The sequence below is a fragment of the Ictidomys tridecemlineatus genome, chromosome 7 (assembly GCF_052094955.1).
Source record: "Ictidomys tridecemlineatus isolate mIctTri1 chromosome 7, mIctTri1.hap1, whole genome shotgun sequence".
In the NCBI taxonomy this organism is placed as follows: domain Eukaryota; kingdom Metazoa; phylum Chordata; class Mammalia; order Rodentia; family Sciuridae; genus Ictidomys; species Ictidomys tridecemlineatus.
In genome coordinates this window covers 194,550,098-194,569,847 of record NC_135483.1, presented here as the reverse complement: position 1 = coordinate 194,569,847, position 19,750 = coordinate 194,550,098, and the positions used below count along the sequence as shown (strand labels likewise).

The 19,750-nt window shown below is 55.2% G+C and overlaps 1 protein-coding gene across 20 annotated transcripts in view; it reads right to left on the bottom strand.

The window, feature by feature from the left end:
• The window catches only part of Agap1 (ArfGAP with GTPase domain, ankyrin repeat and PH domain 1), a 473,567-nt gene that overhangs the window by 57,794 nt on the left and 396,023 nt on the right, over positions 1–19,750 (bottom strand). For all 20 annotated transcript variants that reach the window (XM_078018283.1, XM_078018285.1, XM_078018287.1 and 17 more), the window contains 3 exons: positions 9,547–9,701; positions 7,622–7,712; positions 726–948 (listed from right to left, as the gene is read on the bottom strand). In XM_078018283.1, coding sequence (XP_077874409.1) covers positions 726–948; positions 7,622–7,712; positions 9,547–9,701 — 469 coding nt within the window. The remainder of the gene's footprint in view (positions 1–725; positions 949–7,621; positions 7,713–9,546; positions 9,702–19,750) is intronic.

Here is a 19,750-nt window from a genome sequence, read left to right as displayed (position 1 = left end):
GGAGCAAGACCCCTGCTGAGTGGCCCAGGAAGCACCTGGCCTGGACACGCAGAGGAGGCGGCTGCAGACAGGCCTGCTCTGAAGACATGCTATTTCACCACCTCTGAGGGGTATTAAATATGCATGTGTCCTCTCAAAAACGGTTTGTAATAGCTGTGAATGACAAATGAGAAACTAAATGGCCTCAAAATAAATGCGTTTTTTACACTGGATAACAATTAACATTAATGAGGAGTCGCCATACATTATGCTGAACTTGGTTGATTAAATGGGTTAGAAATATATTTTAGGAAGTAAAACATATTTTCTCCTCACAAATTCACTTGTTGGTAGGAGCGGGGGTGGTTACCAACGGAGCAGATGCTTACAAAGATACAAGAATGATAAACAAAATTAAAGAATCAAAAAGTCATAATTAGTGTCAGCACAGCTCATGCCTATTAGAAATGTATTAATTACAGTAATATATTCATAAGGTTAGAAGCTTAATACATTTCTAAGAGGGGGACAGAAACCCCCAAGGCCTAAAAACAAACATAAAAAATTAAGCAGTTTGAATTATCCACTCTGCCTAAGACCAATTTTAAACACAGATGTTTCTGGGCGGGCCTCACTGGCATTCCTACAGGTTGCCAGGGCCACTCTGAGTGTGGCTGTCCCTCAGGTGGACCCCAGCTGTCTCACTGTGGTGTCCGCGTCTAGGCAGCGCCCTGCCGGGTTCCTACCTCGTGGAGTCCAAGGAGGGCTTCGTCCGCCCCTGGCTGCTCTCTTCCCAGACGCTGTTGGCCAGCTCGTTCCCGATGGACGACATCACCTTGATCAGCTCAATGGGCCAGTCGTCGAGGTCCAGAGACCGGACCCGGGAGAGGTGGGTGCCCAGATTCCGGTGGATGCCCGAGCACTCGATGCACATGAGGGCTCCCAAGTTCAGACTGGCCCAGTTGGGATCTGCGGGGAGTAGAACGGCAGGGCACGTCAGACCACCATCGCTGGTCCCTGCTGTCCTGAGAGTTTCAGGACCAGCTGGTCAAACTCCACGCTGGGTGGTCCCCACCCTCACATGACCCCACGCCCCTGGCCAGTACTCAATATTGTTCTAGGTGCCTTCAAAGAAGTGACATGTTCTAAAACTCTGGCTGAAGCAGAAGCCCACGAGTTTCCTCCACAACACGCAATGACACGGTCCAGCTAGAGTGCCCCTGGAGGGACGCCCTCTCCAGCCCTTCAGTAGCCATGCTCACTTCCAGAAGGCTGCGTCCACAGCAGATAGCTGCTGGCAGAGGGCAGGGGGAAGCAAGCTGGGGTCATTCCCAAAGCCAGAACAGCCCTCATACCACCTCTACTAAACCAGCACAAGGTTTGATAGGCCCGTGATGGAAGTGTTCGTGGATTTCAAAGATGAAAGAATGAGGGGAAAATACACCGTTGGGATCTTTTCTAAGATAACACTGCGGCAACTGGACTCTCCGTGCTTCCCGGCTGGCAAGCTGGCACAGGGGCCCTCGGGTAGTGAGGAGCCGGCTCTGTCACCCTGAGTTGCAGAATGAATGATAGAGCGTCAGGCTGTGATACGGGACCAAGGACCCATTTCTGCAGGACAACAAACCTGATCATAGAAGGGCTTTGGGACCCCTGACCTGCATCACTCACTGTGTACAAGCCGGAGTCATCGGAAGACCAGAAACTCAGGCCCAGGGCTGGCCGCAGCTAGAATCCACAGCTGATTAGCCAAGATGTTTTCAAGGACAGAAGCAAGTAAGGCTCAACTCAAGGGCAGTCACTACTTCCCCAGACCACCTGAAGAGCCGGCAGAACACCAGGTGGCTGACGTCATGTGTGATTCACTGAGTACACGTCCTTTGTTCTACAAACGGCAAATGACCGGGCATGGTCGTATACGAACTGATCAATCAGTCAGCCATTTGCTTAACATCTAGTCCACGTTCAGGAGGTGACACCAGGGGACGGGCCAGAGCAGAGGTCTGGGCCTGAGAGGCATCAGGTGGGAGGGGGAAACCCGTGCCCCAAATGAACAACCAAACAACAGAACAAGGAAGCGTAGATGCCGAAGAATTCAGCCACACGAATAAACACAGAGGGGGGCAGGACAGCAGGGGCAGGATGGCTGTGTAGACAAAGTTCTGGCTGGCCTTGCAGGTGTTTGGAGAAGAGGGAGGTGTGGACAGCAGCCTGCACGGCCCTCCTCACCCTGGCCACCTCTGCTTCTGCACCCCCCACTGTCCCCGAAACACAGGGCAGCCCATGTCACCAGCCACCTTCAAAGGCCACACCCAAGGGAGTCGCCACTGTTTACTTGGCCCCTTGCTGGCCGAAGACGTCCCAGATGCTGACTCGGATGCTGACTCGGATGCCGTCCTGGTCAACAGCCTCTCTTGAGTTTTCTCCCATGTTTCTGGTTGCTATATCTTGGTCTCCTCCTGGACCTGTGCCTCCCTCAGGGCTCCTGCAGCTTGTCCATACTCTCTTCCAAGCAAACCCACTATGGTTTAGATGTGAGGTGTCCCAAAAGCTCATGTGAGAGAAAATGCAAGAAGCTCAGGGTGAAATGATCAGGTTGCGAGAGTCGTCACCTAGTCAGTGCATAATCCCCGAATAGGGATTAACTGGGTGGTGGCCGAGGGCAGGTTGCGGCTGGAGGAGGCGGTCACTGCGGACCTGCCTCTGGATTGTTCTGCCCCTGGTGAGGGGCCGGTCTCTCTGCTTCCTGATCATCACGTCCTGAGCTGTGGTCCCCTTCCACGCCCTTCCGCCACCACGGTCTGCCTCACATCTGTGACACATCTGTGGACTGAGACCTCTGGAATTATTGTGACCCAAATAAGCTGCTCCTCCTCTGGTTGTTCTCGGCAGGCCTCTCAGTCACAGTGGTGAGAACACCGACTAGAACCCAGCCCTCCAAGGCGACCCACATGCTGGCTCTCACCTACAGCTGTCACCTCTTCCTTGCTCCCGAGCTAGAGCATCACCGCCACAGTCCACTTCCATCCCCGTCCTGCAGACACCCCGCTGTCACCGTCTCGCCTCACAGACATACTCTGTTCCTGACCTCAGCCAGTGGCCCTGGCCTTCCTATCACTTACGCAGGATCCTGGCAACCAAGCTCAGGTTTCCTGTCGCTCCCCTAGCTCACCACGTGCTCTCAAGCTCCCTCAAATCCAACTCTTCCTTCTCAAACCCTCGTCCTTTCCGCCATCATGACATGGTACAGCAGCTACTGCCCGTGCTTTCACCTTCCGCCCACTGCAGACGGCTCCCCACCTGCACCCAGGAAATGTGACGAATGTGCTCATGTCACCCCAGGACTCAGAACCACCCATGGCTGCTGTCTGCCATTTGGATGGAGTTGTTCCTCGTCCTGATGAAAACCATTTCCCACTGGTCCCACCAGTGCTCGGGCTCCCCCGCCTGGCCCAACACCCGGGCCCCGCTACAGTTCTCCTTCTCCGGCCTCAGCTAGAGTCCTCCCTCCCAGGACATCCTCCACGACCACCCTCTGCCAGGTGACTCCTGGCAGCCAGGCTGCCCTGTGCCTGCTTCCCCTGCGGGCAGGTAGGTGGCAGGTGCGGTCACGCCAGCTCCTCAGGGCTCTGCCTTGACGTGACTCAGAAGGGCTCCACTAAGCAGGGGAGCCCTCCAAGGGGTCTGGGCGCGAGGGAGGTAGGCTGTCTGGGCAGGACAGGGTGCACTAGCAAGTGACACAGGGCTCTGGTCTGACCACGGCAGCGTTAGCAGGCATAAGGAAGCCCACCGGTGCCGGGTGGCAGCCCACACCAGGATGGCTGGGAGATCCGCTGGGAAGGCTCAGGGCCGCACTGGGGGACCTGAACTTCTGAGAAGGCCGCAGGCTGTGGTTTGTGCTGGGCATAAGGTGGGGACAGGTCCATTGCCACACAAGAATTCCTGAGAGGCAAGTGACAGGCACAGTCCCAACTCCAGCTAAGTCGGTGCTGAAGTGCATCGTCACCACACCCTCCTCACTGGCTCCTCCTGCACCGAATCCCCTTCTCTTTCGCCCTGTGCCCTGTGGAAGGGCCACTGCTGAGTGCTACAGTGGACAGTCAACACTGCCCCCAGGGGTGCTCGCCTGCACTGTACAGGAGACTCATTTGGTTGTGGGGCCCACTACACTGCTCCAGGCCACTGTGAATTGTCTCAGGGACACAGACCAATGACAATGGTCCATGTGTAGAGCTTGGCACATGGCTATCCTGCCTACCTCCCAGACTGTCCTAGTCTGGATCTAAAGGGGATGTCCACACCGGGTGGGGGTGGGGTGTTTCTGGGCCTATACTCAAAGGTTTCTGTGAAGACGACAAATATGGAAGATTCAAGGGGAGCAGAGTGACCCGGAGTCCAAGCCCCTGGCCGCTGAGGCCCAGTCAAGACCGAGCGCGGCAGGGACGAGGCTGTTCCGCCCCTATGACCAGGGCTGTGGAGGGTCAGCCTCACTCTGCTCCAGTTGATATCTAAGGAAGAAAGAAGAAGATCACATGATCCACCAAGAGGTGGCAGAACCAGGCACCCCGGGAGGAGCAAGAGGACACAGATGGACGTGAGCAGTTTAAACTCGGTGGTCAGCGGCTGGGTGTGGCGTGGTGGAAGAGCGCCTGTCCAGCACTGCAGAAACAGCCAGTGGTCAAGGACAACCTTTTGGAGAGGCGACATGGGGCCAAGGCTCTGAGGACTTGGGACAATGGATGACTCTGCCTGTGGGCTTAGCAAGGACCCGAGAGGCTGGTGGGGCTCCCCCTGCAAGTTTGGCTGGGTCACCTGGGAGGGAAGGGCACCCATAATGTTCAGATAGACATGGTGGCAGGATCCGCGTGGAGCAGCGCTGGCCAGGACTTGATGAGTAAGAGGACTGACAGTGCAGAAAGGCTGGGCTGCCCTGCAGGGTTTGTCCTTGAATGGCTAGCTGCTGGTGAGGGCCATGTGGGGGCCCCAAGGTCTGGGATTCTATGGGCCCCCAAGGGCAGGCTTTCTGGGCCTGTTCCTGGCAGGTGTCTGGCAACAGGTGCCCCAAACAGACTTCTACCATAGCTGGACTGCACCATGTGCAACAGGCATCTTTATGGCAGGACTTCCCAGAAGCAGGGATTCACTGGATCACAGACTCCCTTTACAGGTGGTTACCCCCAAAGCTAAGGAAGTCTAGGGTCCACCCTGGAAACTGGGCTTTGGGATGTACCAACAGGGCAGACAGCTGGGGCTCCTGGTGTCCAGAAGAACCACAGGAGGAGGCAGGGTTTTCACAGCTTCAAATCCCATGCTGCACTGAAGTCCCCCGCCTCGTCCCTACGCAGAGGCAGCATAGCTGAAGTGATGGGCCAGCCAGACTCACTGGGAGAAGCACGTGCTGTCCCTGGAGTGCTGTATCTCCTGAGGCACTCCATGCCCACAACTGCCCTCAGCTTTGCAGAACCCGGGGTGTTCCTGACCTGGGTCCAGCTGTGATGCGATGGACATCGTCCAAGCTAGTTTCTTGCCATTTCCATCAGCTTCCCCCTGAGCAGCCCAGCAGGCAGCAGGGCACCCAGCCCTCCTGAACCGTGCCCACTGCGCTGAGGGGTGCTCATGGTTGCGATGGTGAATGTCCGCCTGGGCACACGTTTCCCAGCCCTGCACCCAAACTGGATGATTTTACTTCACAAGATCCTGGCCAGGGCTGTCTACGTGTGTCCTTGATCTCAGACTCTCCAGGCTTTAAGACCTTTGAGGAAACACAGGCGGCCCCGAGCGTGGATTGAAGGATAGGTCATGATTCGCCAGTTCTGTAACCTTGCGTGAATTATTCAAGCCCTGGACTCTTCGTTTCCCCCACTGTACAGGTGCCCACAGTGGCACCAACTCTAAGAGTCGTGAGAATTAAAGATGGCACCTGCTTGGTGAACAGTGGCCTGGGGCCTCCCAGCTGCCCAGCTCTGCGGCTCCCAGGCTGCTCCTCCACCCAGGTGGTCTGCCGGTTCCACCCACACTGGTCCCGCAGCCTGGCAGGCACTCCCCTCCCCACCCACCCTCAGTGCCCCCACACCCCACTCCTGACCTCCAATCTGTCACAGGCCATGGTCCCCACAGGCCACGGTCCCCACAGGCCACGGACTAGTTTCTTTTAACAGAATCCTTCAATGTATAGTGGAAACAAGGACAGAACTTCCCCAATGGACGGTCTGAAGCGTCTCAGGTCTGTGCTTCTAAGAAAGGTCTACTTTAAAAGTTCTTGATAAAAACACACTTCAAATCACTGCTCCTGTCTTCTACCTCCGTCCACCACCACACGTTTTGAAAGTAGGATTTTAAGATTCAAACAAAAAAAGATACTTTAAAGAAGTGTCTCAAGGAGCGTGAAAACAGCAGCCTGGTCCCCCACCGTGAGAAGTGACTCGCTGTGTCCCGTCCCAGGCCTGAGACGAGGGGCCTTGCAGGGGCAGCCCAGCCCTTCCCTGTGGCGACCACCCCGTCCTCCCAGTCAGCCTCCTTGCCCTGGCTCTCTACCCTACTCCACGTGAAGTGGGACCCTCAGGTAGACAGGCCCGTCTCCCCCGCTGGCTTGGGGTCCACCTGTCCTGCTCTGCAGCCCCGAGGACTGAAGAACAGAGACGGCAACCCTGCCCCTGGTGCCGCACCCCACTGGCTCTGACACGGTCCAGCTGAGAGGCTGCTCTTTCCCTAAACGAGGCCAGGGTGACCCTCTGCTTGGCAGTGACCATGCTGCATGGTCCCTCCAGACTCCTCCACCTGCACAAACCCGACGTGTCCCACTGAAACACTGACCCTGTGGCAGGTTGGCTGGCCCCAAGTAGCCTGAGGCCAAGTGCCCAGCTGGCCCTTCTCGATGGCTCACGTCTCAGTCCCTGGGCTTGGCTCCGGACACTCAGCACCAGCCCCATCACCATGCCTGCCAGGCAGCGCTGGCCTGGCCCCAGGACCTCTGACCTGGTTTAAACTTTGACCTGAGTCTCCCCTCTTTGAAACGCTATTTAACAAAAACAAAACAAAACAAAAACAAAGACATTAACGCAATTAGAAAAAAAATACCCAATATAAACTTCTCAGGGCTGGGACTAAAAGAGTGAAAAGCCAATCCCCAGCCTCCAGGAGGTGAGCCACAAAATGCCCCCGTCAAAGGGAAGGTCGCATTTTGGACAATAGAAAGCACGAAATACAACTGAGTCATGAAGCAGTCACTACAAGTTCTACGCGTTCAATCAAATGCTGCAGTTTGTAACGTATTTAAAATAAAAAGAATCATGATGTCAAAACCCAGAACATATACTTTTGAAATTAAAAAAAAAAAAAGTCCAGAATCTCTGGGCAGAAATGGACTCTATTTTTATGGAAAAAACCAAACAATTGGTCACTAATGTAGCAGAGGCTGCTTCCCAGATGAGATGGGATGTGGGTCTGGGCTGAGTCCTTCGCAGTCCTAAGCAGGGCTCACTGACTGCTCCTGGGAATGGTGCACGTCCATCAGCGAGACTGCTAAGGTAAGGTCTGAACAGAACAGTGGACCTCGGTACCCGTCACCGCCCTTCCCAACAGGGACGACAGCCTGACCCTGCAGCTGGGCCCCGGGTCCATCCCGCTCCCCTGGCGCACTCACTCTGCGTGTCGCAGTCTACACAGTGGGAGTTCCCGCGGATGTTCCGGATGGACTGCAGGGCCATGGCCTCACTCTGGCTGGTCAGTCGGGACTGGGCGTGGAGGAAGACAGACAAAAGCAAAATATGAGAAGCCCGGGGAGACAGACACCTCCTAACACCATCAGCTCAACCATGTGCAATACAGGGGAGGGAGATCCTCAGTTTCCTCTCTTGATGGGATCCACCTGTTGAGACGGACTCTGCCAAAACCAGCCAAGAGGAAAGTCCAGTGGTGTGTGTGTGACCACGAGGCCAGGGGTCCCCGGGAAGGTGGGTGCTAACGTACTTCGGCTGACACTGCACTTCTTGGCATGAAGACCGAAGAAGCAGAGGAAGCCGCCTGCGGGCTTCGTCGGCAGGGTAGACCTAACTCATGCTCACTGCTCAGAAAACCCGTCCGCACCATGTCATGGCTGGAGACCCCGTTTCCATCTGAGGAAACCAAACTGGGACAAAGCGTGACGGTGGGGCGCTTCTTCTTAAAGTACATGAAGACGTGTGAGTCGTGGCGGGACAACGCAGTCGAGCTCTGATATTTTGATACCATGCGTTCTCGTCTTCCACTTATCAAGGAATCCCTTGTCAGGTTGCCCCAGATGCTTGGGTGGCCTCCAGCTCTGCTCTACCTGAACAGAGCCGAAAGGAGCACTCTTGACGCCGACTCTACGCACACATTCACCATCACCTAGTGGACAGGAATGGCTGGTTCTACAGGTGCTAGGGAAAGGATGCCTGCAGCGGTTACAGCCTGTTTATTAAATATACATTTAATATCATGTTTAAAACAAAAATTGATCAATTTCAAGGGACACTTGGGATAAATCTTATTTTTGTGTAAGAGTTCTTTATATTGAGGAGTGGATGAAGTCATCTCTTGACATGTTGTTTGATGTAGAATAGTTTATTGCTTATTGTGTAACATTAAGTTATAATTTATTAACTTTGTCTAATTAGTATCTTGTATTATTGGGTTTTGATTCCCCTCGGCTAGATACCCAAGTATTGAAAGCATGTTTCAATTCACGTCTGCATCCAAGTGCAGGAGTGTGCTGCATGTGCACACAAAGCTCACCACAAATCCCTTCCAGAATTTTCTTTAAATGCACTTGACTTTGTAGGTTGGTGGGCATGTCCTCAGTTTCTATTTGGGCACAGTTAGAAAAATAAAATGTACTCTGAGGCTCTAAAATGTCCCAGCAAGGGGGTTTTAAACAGTCGAGGATTAAAACAGGGAAATGGAAGCAGCTCTGGATGGGAGCATAATTTTAGTGTAAGGAATGTCACTGAACATGGCCTAAAAAATGCACATTAAAACACGTTTTCTTTGGCTATACAACTGTAAACAAAAAAAAATAAGTCGCCTCTAATTATTGATTAAAACACGCACCAGGCTTTAGCAACAGTTTAGAAAATCTCCCTCCCGCCCAGGTCTGCAGGTGCCTTCCGTGTCCACCTCTAACAAGGCCACCTCCCCACCTGGCGTGGGTTTGGACTTCGGGCATTCGTGGAAACAGAATGGTATGTTTCTTTTTCTGATTTATTCTTCCCCAGACAAAGTGTGGATGCATAAGACCTAAGAGCCCAGGAGACTCCAACACCCGCCATGTCCATTCAGCGTGTCCACCTGATAGAACAAAGATTCAGTGTTGGACATCCTGCCACAGGGACAGGGCCAAGCCAGGACACCAAGGCATGACACGCGGTAAAGATGGACAGAGTGTTTTTATCTTTTCACTTATTTAGTCTTTTGCTCACAAAGAATACCTGGGTCCTTGTCATCCACACGTCACCTGATGCTTTGTCACCTGGGCCCGCACTCTGGGCCTTTGCTGCTCTTTAATGATCAGAGGCCTTGATTTCGGGGGACAGCCTGCTGAGGGCTTACCTTATTCTTGCTGCTCTCGCAGGACTGTAGGCTGGCTAGGATCTGGCTCTCGATGGCTTGGACCCACGCATCTCGTTCTTCATATGTGGTGGCTTCAAAGTGCCAGGTCTGGCCAGTGAGGGACACAATGATAAACTCAAAGTTTTCTTCTTGTTCTGAAACACAGAGTGGTGGGGATGAAGAGTTTACTTTCATGAGACAGCAGCCCCTCTGCCAGTGCTCTGTCACAAAAGTGCCTCTGGGTTCAATGGCACCTGCATGGGGCTGGCAGCACACACAGGCCTGGACAAGCACGGCAGCAGGGATCTGAATCCACACACCTCGGCATGCTCGAGACCGCTTCCTAAAGCCAGCAGGCTTAGCTAGGTTTCAATCGATGCTCGGGGAAAGGGAAAAATGAGAACCAGCGTGTGATGTCAGTGTCTCTGTGTCGGGCACAGACCAAGCAACTTAGGAGAATAAGTTTGTGACTTACTGCTGACCATCGTATCTGTGGGAGGAAGATTAAGTTATCGAGGCTCATCTCAGGACTGGGTTTTAGTTACTGCACAGCGCCTGCGCGCAGACGCAGCCACACCGCAGCCCTCAGGACGCCAGAGACTTCTGTCCTTCCACGGCAAAGGACCTGTCAGGGTGGAAGAAGCTTTAGTTCCTGCTATCCTCAGACCTGAGAGCAGAATTCCAGGTGACTGGAAGGGTCGAGTTGAGGCTTGCAGTCTGTTGAGGGGCATGTTTCTGGGATAGGAAGAGAGCAGTCTGAGACCACATGTTGCAACACCATCTACCCCATTTTGGTCTTTGGACCAATCCCTCCACTCCCTAGGAGCTTGTCCCTCACCTGTGCAGTGGGCAAGGGAACCACTACAGAGCAGAGTGTCTCTCCTGGTTTAGCCAGGTGCACTGACCTCCCTCCCAGGGCCTGGGCCCAGAAACCTTGGCCCTAAATTCCCAGTACCAGCCCAGGAGGTACCACTCTGGAGGAGCAGGACCAGGGACAAACCACCAGCAAGAAATGTGAAGCTGGCTCTTTAGGGGCGAGGTCCTCCTGGGTGAGCGGTCTGCAAGCTCTGGCCTGTGAACGAGCTACATGACTGCCCTATAGCCACGGGAAGAGCCCACCTTCCAGGTGGTATCCAGGCACCTTCTCTGCCATCTGCACATGGCCACTCAGTGGCTCCTGTCTAGGGCACAGAGCTCCCACCTGCTGGGTTCCTGGCTCCTCTAACCCGGCTTCCGAGGCCCTCCTGCCAGCCTTGGCCTCAGCGGCACTCAAGGCCCTTCCGTGCCACACGCCCAGTAGCACTGGCCATGAGGACACTTATCCCAACTCCTGCCTCCTGTCTCCAAGGCCACAGCAACTGTCTCCAGCCACCTTCCCTCATTCCTTTTAGTCTCAGGAGAAATGCAGTTCCCCTGTGGTGGCTGAGAGACCCCTCCTCCCAATCCCACTGATGCTGGCAAGCCCCACTTCTGTGGGGCTCAGGCAATGTCCAGGAAGGGGAAGTCCATGTCCTCTCAACGCACTGTCCGACAATACTGTGTAACGGCCAAGTACACGGAGAAAATCATGCCACGTTCCTATGACATCCTTACATAGTCTGTAAAGAATCGTGTCGTGCTTTGTGTAAAAAAGCCTCATGGCTCTTGCAGAATTTAACTGCCCATTGGGCTGGACCCAAACCTGTGGGTCTTGCACCCAACAGCACCTGGAGGGTGGGGCTGTGGGCACGCCCATTTGCAAACCCTTTGGTGTCTAGAGAGTGCCCACCCTCAGGGAGTGAAAGTGACCTTGGTCAGGAGGGCCAAGCCTCCCCCGGCCTCTCCAAGGCCCGTGACTCCCCTAAAGGTGAGGAGGCGCTGCAGAGGCCTGATCTCGGGCCACACTGGTGCCCAGGGAGGCCAGGTTGTACACAAAGCCCTGGGCTCTGGCTGGCTGCCGTCATCCCCGCTGCTGAAGCTGACTCCAGAGAGGGGACGGAGCTCGGCAGGAAACACGGGAGCCTCTCAGGCTCCTGACTATGGACAGCCAGAGACCAGTGCTCTGAGAGTAAGAGACCCAGCGGGAGCGCTAGTGCCATCCACTGCCCTTAAACTTGGAGAACAAGCGACCCCTGTGTTCATGCAGAAGCAGAACCTCCACCTGCCTTAGAAAGGGAAGGGGGGAGGTGGGGCAGGGAGATCTGCAGCCCCTCCCCCACCCCAGGAAGGCCCTGGACACTGGGGGACTTGTTGGATTTTCATTAAAAAAAATCACTGACTTTCAAACAGGCTTCTCCCTGGCTGACCTGCAATTACACCTGGCAATTACAGGCTGAGCCAATGCATCTGTGGATCTTAAAAGGTCCAGCCTCCTGATCCATGGGCTTTTATGTCCTAATACTATGAATTATAACCTTTCTGCACAGATTCTTATAAGACAGTACCCCAATTCATGTATTTTATGTCAACTTACAGGAAACTGACAGGGCAGGAAAGAATTACAGCACATGCAGATTGACCGTAAGCAAACTTGGTAACTTATGGGTAGAACTGAAGAGATCTACTAGCAGGCTCGCACTCGTAAAATTCAAATGCACACATAAAAGCCCCCTCTGACCAGGATTTATTGGATCATCTGGTGAAAACAATCACAATCATGAGCTTCCTAGTTAGGACTCCTGCTCACTGGTCTTCCAGACAGCTTTCACATTCGGACTTCAGCTAGAATTGGGAGCTCCATTCACTGGAGCTAAAGGCAGAGAGCTACTTGGCGTGGGGGACAGAGCTGCTCTGCGAATGCCCCTGTGTGGTAGGGGCACAGGCACAGGCCTATACACAGATAAAGGACACAAAGTGACAAAACCCACGGTGGAGATCTGGGTACGGTGCCACAGAAGCATCTCCATTTTGGGCCTCGTTCTGAAGAGCAGTTACTTCCAACGCTCTCAGTATTCCACGCAAAGACGAAACTTCCACACGAAGTCACGAAGGTACAGTTTGGCTTGGCTCTATTCATCAGGCATACACAATCTACTTAAGGGAACCAAGGCCACTGGACCTCAGCCTGTTCCCTGCAAACCCCACAGGTGCTCCCTGTGGCCCGATTCTGGTGTCCGACTTACATCTCCCACGTCAGTGCACACCGGTGCCTCTCCCTCCGGTGCCTCTCCCTCCGGTGCCCAGTCCTTTCCTCTGCTCTGCCTCTCTGCCTCCTTTACCTGGCCCTGGGACATTCTTAGGGAATGAGACTGAGCAAAGATTTCCTCACTTGACCCCTGACTTGACCGCCCTTCCTGTGGCTGTCCTGACATGTGCCTAGGACACCCAGGACACAGGAGTCCTTCACGCTCTTGCTCCACCCTCGGCAGATGCCTCCACACCCCTGGGAGAACCACAGCAGCCTGGCGCCCAGCACTCGGCCACCCTCCTCGGGAAGCCTCGCTGCACAGCCAGTACATGGCAGCGCTGGGTCTCCCTGTCGGTCTCTCTGCAGTGTGTGGCCTTGCTGGCGGTGACCACCAGGGCGACTCTCCTGAGTGTTCACCTGGATGAGGAAGGCCCTGCCTGGAGGAACGGGAGGCAGGCGAATTGGGCTGGGGTCAGCCACTCACTGGAGGATTCTGTGGAAGGATGAAGGAGGCAGAGGCCCCCGTAGTGGGCTGCTACCTGTCTTGCCTGGACCGATATTTTAATCCACACTGTGGCTGAAGACACAAAGCCATTTTGTCCAAATGTGAAAGATAGGAGATTGAGAAGGACAGTAAAGGCCCAAGTGAATTAACCTACCACATGAGGCTGCTGGCACAAGCCAGCAGGGGTGTGCTGCCCACCAAGAGGGGCCCAGTCCTGCCCTCCAGCCTGTGGAGGCCGGTGAGAACCACGGGACCCGGGCTTTCCAGGAAAGGTCCACTCTGAAAGGGCAGCCCAGGAGAAGGCTCAGACGATCCCGCAGAGCACAACCAAGCTTCATCCCAGTTAGAAACCCATTCTGCAGGCCCCAAGAGTCAACTCATCGGAGACCAGAGGATAACTAGACCTGGAACAGCACAGGCCATTGAAAAGATGAGGAACCGATGGGGACAGCAGCCACCACCCATGGCACCAACACCTTCGGGGTAGAGGGTGTCGCAACAGTGAGTTGGGTGGTCACTGCAGTCACTGTGTAATCATGATTGGTCTGTGGTATAGATGACGCATGCACAAAGGCCCTGTGGCCCTGTCTGCCCACCAACCTTTCCAGCATACGTGTAGGAAAATACGATGGATTATTCTGTTTGTTCTAACTGAACATCTCAGCCCAGCCCTGGAGACAGAAGATGTCTGGTTTGTCCATAGATGGACTAACAACAGGTCCCAAAGAGGCCACAGTGCCCCTGACTCATAGTGCTGTGTGGCTAAGGCTCCAGGCTGAGTTGTGGTGTGGACCACTGGGCTCCCTGGAGAGGAGTCCAGTCCACCTGGTGGGAGCCCGGGGCAGGCAGATGGAAGCCTATGCCCAGACTGTGCAGGGCGTGACCCTGCACCTGAGATCTTCAACAGGAGCCAGCTGGGCACCTCGCTTCCCAAGAGGGACTGAACCCTGGGTGCAGAGCCCCACGAGGCCCCTGGCATCCCTGCGTGGAAGCCCCTAGACTGAGGTCTCGTGGTTAAGGGAGGCTGAGGAGTGACTGCCCACGGTCGGAGTTGAGTCGACGTATACTGGCCCTGTGATCTTCTCTGCCTACCAAGATAAAACACCAGAACACGGATCAGAGAGCCACTGCTGGTTCAGGCCGTGAGTCGCACATAGCTTCCCTGGAGGGGTGAGCTGCTTCCTTGAGGTGAATCTGCAGCAGGGAATACCAACACAAAGGAATGGGCTGCACTCTGCAGGCACTGCCTTGGCTGAGTACCTTCCCATCTTAAAGTGGTAAGCAGATCCTCTCTCCATCTTTGGACCTTTCCTGGTGTGCCCAGTGGGGACCAGAGGGTCTCCCAGTGGCTTTATGGAATCTTCTCTCCCTCCTGACACGGGAGGAGCAAGATGCTTGGTTCTCTAATAGTAGTTCCCCCAGAAACCTCTAAGCAGCCTGATGGCGTCAGGCTGGAGAATGCTTTTGGAAGCACTACCCAAGGCCATTCTGGTTCCTGTGACACAGTATGCAAACTTAATGGTCACATGCTGGAGACTGACCTGCTGCTACCTTTGTGGGTGACCAGCTGCCTGGCCACTGGTCACCAGGGGCAGGATGGACGGTCCTCCCTATGCTGGCCAATCAGAGTGCATGATGCACTGGCCACTCTGCCCAGCTCTGGGGGGTGCTGATGCACGTGTCCTCCGCTTTCCTGGCAGGGTCAGGGCCACTTGGTTCTCAGGTGCAGTGCCTTTGCCTCTTGCATGGGGCCCGACCTGTGGACAGGTAGAAAGCTGGTGGCAGCACAGTGAGCAGAGGTGGGAAGTGCTGGGAGCCCAGTGTCTGCTGGGTCTGGACACAGGTTCCTCTTGCCACCGGTGCCACAGTTCCCGGAGCCCAAATATCCGCCCTTTGTGACCCACACCCTTTTAAATGGGTTTCTGTCCTGCTGAACGTCAGTCTTGACTTTGCCAACGGAGATGGGCCGAGGATTGGGTACCTCCCAGGTGACCTCCTGCTGGTCTCCCCAGTCTGCCCCTTGACATCTCCAGGCTCCATCGCACGCCCCAGTTCTTGGACCCAAACGTTTCTCCTTCTTCCGCGTGCACAGAACACCATCATTAACGCTCAGCAAATCTCAGTGGCCCACAGAGCATTACCCACCTCGCCAATGGCCTGGGAGAAATGCAGCACTTTACAGAGTGATGTGGTGGTGACATCTGAGTTATCAGATGAGAAAAAAATGGCAGCAATAGGAACTGGCAGCACGAGGCCAACCATTGGTATCGACGGAGCCCAGCACCTCCCGCACCACCGCCCTCGCAGACCACGAGGACCGAGGCTCCAACAGCGGGAACCTGCGGCTTCCGTCCAGTTCACTCCCTGGAATGAGAACTAGGTCCTGGGAGTTCCCCACGGCAGTGGCCTCACAAGCGGAAAGAGGCAAAGTTAGTCCCGGACCACGGAAGACCAGATGCCACCAACGCCCCAGCGCCAGCGGGCGGTGGGCCTCCTCATAGCGCGACATTCCGGAGCTTGGCTGTTTAATAAAGCCTTGTGATTGGGCTCCCGGGGACTTAAACCGTTTCCCGTGTTTAACGGTTGTCTGTGGAAAGGTCCACTATAATAGTATTTTAGCACCATGAACCTGTCGAAACCAACCTGCCCAATTATTCCCAACGACATTAATAACACCGGATATTACACTAATTGCGTCCAGTTTCTATGCAGACGAGGCCCCGGGGGGCTAGTTTTGCCTCCTCGGGGACAGGCGGCTCAGCCGTCAGGCCGACTTCACAAGGAATCCCTCCTCATTACACAAGTCCCGGCTGTCAAACTTTTTTTTCCTTAAAGGTTAATGGGCCAATCAGTCATCAATTATTTTTGTGGAATCCTAGCAGACAAAGGGTTAAAGGGCTAGAGCAGCTGAAAACAGTGTCCAGGCCGGGGCTGATTCTCACAGGGACACCTGACAAGGAGGAATCTGGGGGAGACGGACGGCTGCCTGTTTAGGTCTCGGGGTGGGGATCCAGGGGCCAGGACGACTGCAGGGTCCTTTCCTCATGGCCAAGGTGACCCAGATCCTCGCCCCAAACTCTAACACAAGCATCTCTAGATCCCCGAGGGCACAGGCCCGAGGAGCAGGGGGCGGAGGACCCCTCTCTTCTGCTCTGGAAAGGCTCCACGGGGGCACAGGGGTCTCGCTCAGGTCTTCACCGGCTGGACGCGAGTCTGAGTCCTGAGACAGAGGTGACTCCCAGGTCCCCGCAGCCTGGAACCCGGACACACCCCGTGCTCCCAGGGTGGACGGGCTTCTCGACTCAGTTAATGACAAGCACACCACAAAGCGAGACGTGTTACTGAAACTGCACACAGAGAATGCGCCGCTGTGCCCGGGCAGGAGACGGTCAGCACACAAGGCCAAGGTGGGTCCTGGATTCGCCAACCCAGAGGCCTCCGACAGCAGCCCTGGAAAGTGACTGGACTAAACAGCCATGGCCACAAGGGAGAAGAGCACCCTGTCCACCTCCGCTGTCGTGAAAGAGGCAGGCTCTTTGTCCCAGCACGCACATCAGCCCCCAGGTAATCGCGAGTGCTGACCACCTTTGGCTGTGACCCTATTAACAGTGTTAGCAGCGGGTCCCCAGCCTCTCCCGGACAGGGGCATCCACGGGGTGGGGGTCCCCTCTCCTTCTCGGTGGTCTGCTGACTAGCGCCCAGGTGAGGCCACCTGGTCTTTCTGACCCCAGTCTTATCTGTCAGGGAGGCACCAGCTGGCCAGGGATGACACCGACATGCTGCCCTCCTCTACATTCTGTAAGCAAGGACCTCCTGCCTGAAGTGCAGCCTCAGAATCCCCGAAACCCTCCTCTAGGTGGCCACCACCCTGGCTCCAAGTTGGCAATGGTGTTCCTGGAGATCTGGGCTGTATCTGGGTCTCCTGCTGCCCACGCCCTGGGAGAGTCCGTGAGGCAATGCCACACAGAGCTCTGGGCTTTTGTGCCGATTTTTCGGAGTCATACAGTTTGTAAAATACTTCAATATTTCTGCTTTAAAAGCACACATTGAATAGGCATATGGTCTAGATATTCTACTCTGTTACAATGAAAACCACATTTAAGATGTCGGTCCAGACCCACCATAATAAAAGAGCCAATTTTTATTTTAAAATTTCCTCATTTTTGTAGGAAAATATGTGAGAGAAAGCCCGATGGATATGGTCCGGGGCTGTGCGGAACCAAGACCTCTGTAGGTGGGGGAGACATACAAAAACACGCCCCCTCCTGCTTGAGAAGTCATCCACCTTAAACAAAGAGAACCCTGGCCACCACGAGCACGTGCAGCTCCTGGTTCTCAGGTACATCTCTCTGGAGCCTTGAATTTGGCCAATGTTGTTTAGCCAAGAGTCTGACAGGTGCTGTGCTGGGCTTATCGTGGGACAAGAGCATAATTGATCATGATGAAGCAAGTCCCCCCAGGAAAGCCACAGAGTTGGGATGTTTCCTGCTGAATCTCAGCACAGGGAGGTACTCCCAACAACACCAAGGAGATACTGTCTTCAATGACACTGTGAAGACCTGGGGAAGCACCTGAGAGCCAGGGGTGGAGAAAGTCAGTTCAGGGAGCTTACAAACTCCCGGGAAACCGGCCAGCCAACCTGATACAACACTGGCAAAATTTGGGGATGCAGAAGACACTGGGCAACAGTCCCTGCCCTTGCCCATGCCCCAGATGCCCTTGTTCATGCCCGAGGTTGGGCTTCCGGTGATGGCGCAGGGCTGTCTCAGGTGGTTTGCCCGCACTCTCCAGAGGCACCCCCAGGGCTTCCAGGTTGCAGGAACAAGTGAGCACCACCCTGATGGGCAGGCACAGGGCAGCGTGCTCTGCCCAGGGCCCAGTCTGGCCATCAGGAGACCTGGCTGTCCAGGGCCACCTGCGGTGCCCCTGTAGGTGCTTTCCCTTCCCAGGTGTGCTTGGTTCCCAGGTGATCCTCAACCTCCTCCTCCTCCCACAAGTCGGGGGTTAGGAAAGCTGTCTTGCTTCTCTCCCTAAAGGGTCGCCCCTAGACTCAGGTTCCATGAAGGCTTCCTGCCTAGACGGATTGCGTCCATGCTGCCTGTCACTCAGGGCTGCTCACTTTGGCTGATTCTGTCTGGACTTACGCACAACATGGGCCTGCAAAATGGTCCCCAGGTGCTGTCTGTGGAGCCCAAGTTATTTTTCTAGGAGGTAAGTGTGCACCACAATTTATAGCCACCACCACCACCACCACCACCACCACCACCACGGTCAGCCCTGCAGGGGGCTGGCTCAGTGGGAAGGGCTGCCCAGGTTTCCAATCTTTCTTCACCTGTTCTTTGAGGCTGGCTTTCTGCCTCGATGTCAGAGGCAGAGAAGGGAACATCAAGCTTACACATCTGGGACCTGATCCTGGCCTGATTCTGAGTTCCTGATCCGAATTTCTATACCAGATGCTTCTCTGGAAGGACTTAAGTCTGCACTTCCAGGCTCTTCCCACACCTTTGGTGACAACATTTCTTGTTGCCTGTCCTTGCTATGTAAACAAGGTCTGAACATTTTCACTTTCTTTCAAGGGCAGAGAATGTGTGGGTCCTGGGTAGGGGTGCTCCCGACACCAGGCAGGGACCAGGAGGGGCCATCCTGACTGAGAGCTTCCCATGGGCACTGACTCCAAACCACCACCCAGCACCCTGGCAGGGAAACTGAGGCACATGGAGCACACATCCATGGCCCCAGGGTTAGAGACTGGGGAGAGGAAAAGACTCAAGACCATCCCGCTCAAGAGCCTGGGGGCATCTTTCGACCACAGTCGCTGTCTGTTAGGAACAACACCAGGTTTGCTGAATTCTTGATGAAGAGTAAAAGCTTGAAGAGCGTGCAGAGGACTTGGGATGAACAGCCTCTTCTGAGCCTGGGAAAGGGTCACAGATGAGACTCGGGTCTGGAGGGTGGACTCCTGCATGGGCCTGGGAAGATGGCTGGGGCCTGCTGCGAGCTGCAGGGAGTTCCTAGAAAGACCCGCGGACACTGTCCTCGCTTTCTGGAGTCCCCTTGGGTCCCATTATGGGGAGGAGCAGAGCCGCCTCTGGGCAGCCTCTTCCTCTGGTGGTGACAGCCGGCTGCTGACCCTCTGGTCTCCTTCACCCGTCTCTCCTCCAGCCCAGGGCTGCTCTCCACTGAGCATAGTTTAGATGCAGGCTGCCGCCAGCCTGGAGCACCAGGGCTGCCCCATGAGCTGGTGTCCCTGGGACCCAGGACTGCCCTCATAGAACAGGGAGGACACCACCTCCCTCCAGGGTGGCTGGCCGATCCTCAACAGGACGCCAGGAATCACTCCATGCCATGTGCTGCAGCCCTGGGTCCCATGGTCACATGGGTCACATGGGAACCGTCAGGTTCCGCAGGCCACGGAGCCTCCTGAACCTGACCCAGACGCAGCTCCCCCTCCACCACCCGAGCCCCTAGGGCTGCGCAGGACCCTCACCTTTCCTCTTCCTGAGGCCGCGGGCCTGGACTGCTGTGACCCTGAGGGCAGCCAGTGGGGGCAGTATGACCCCTCCAGGTGTCCTGGACCCAGCCTGGGAGTGGCA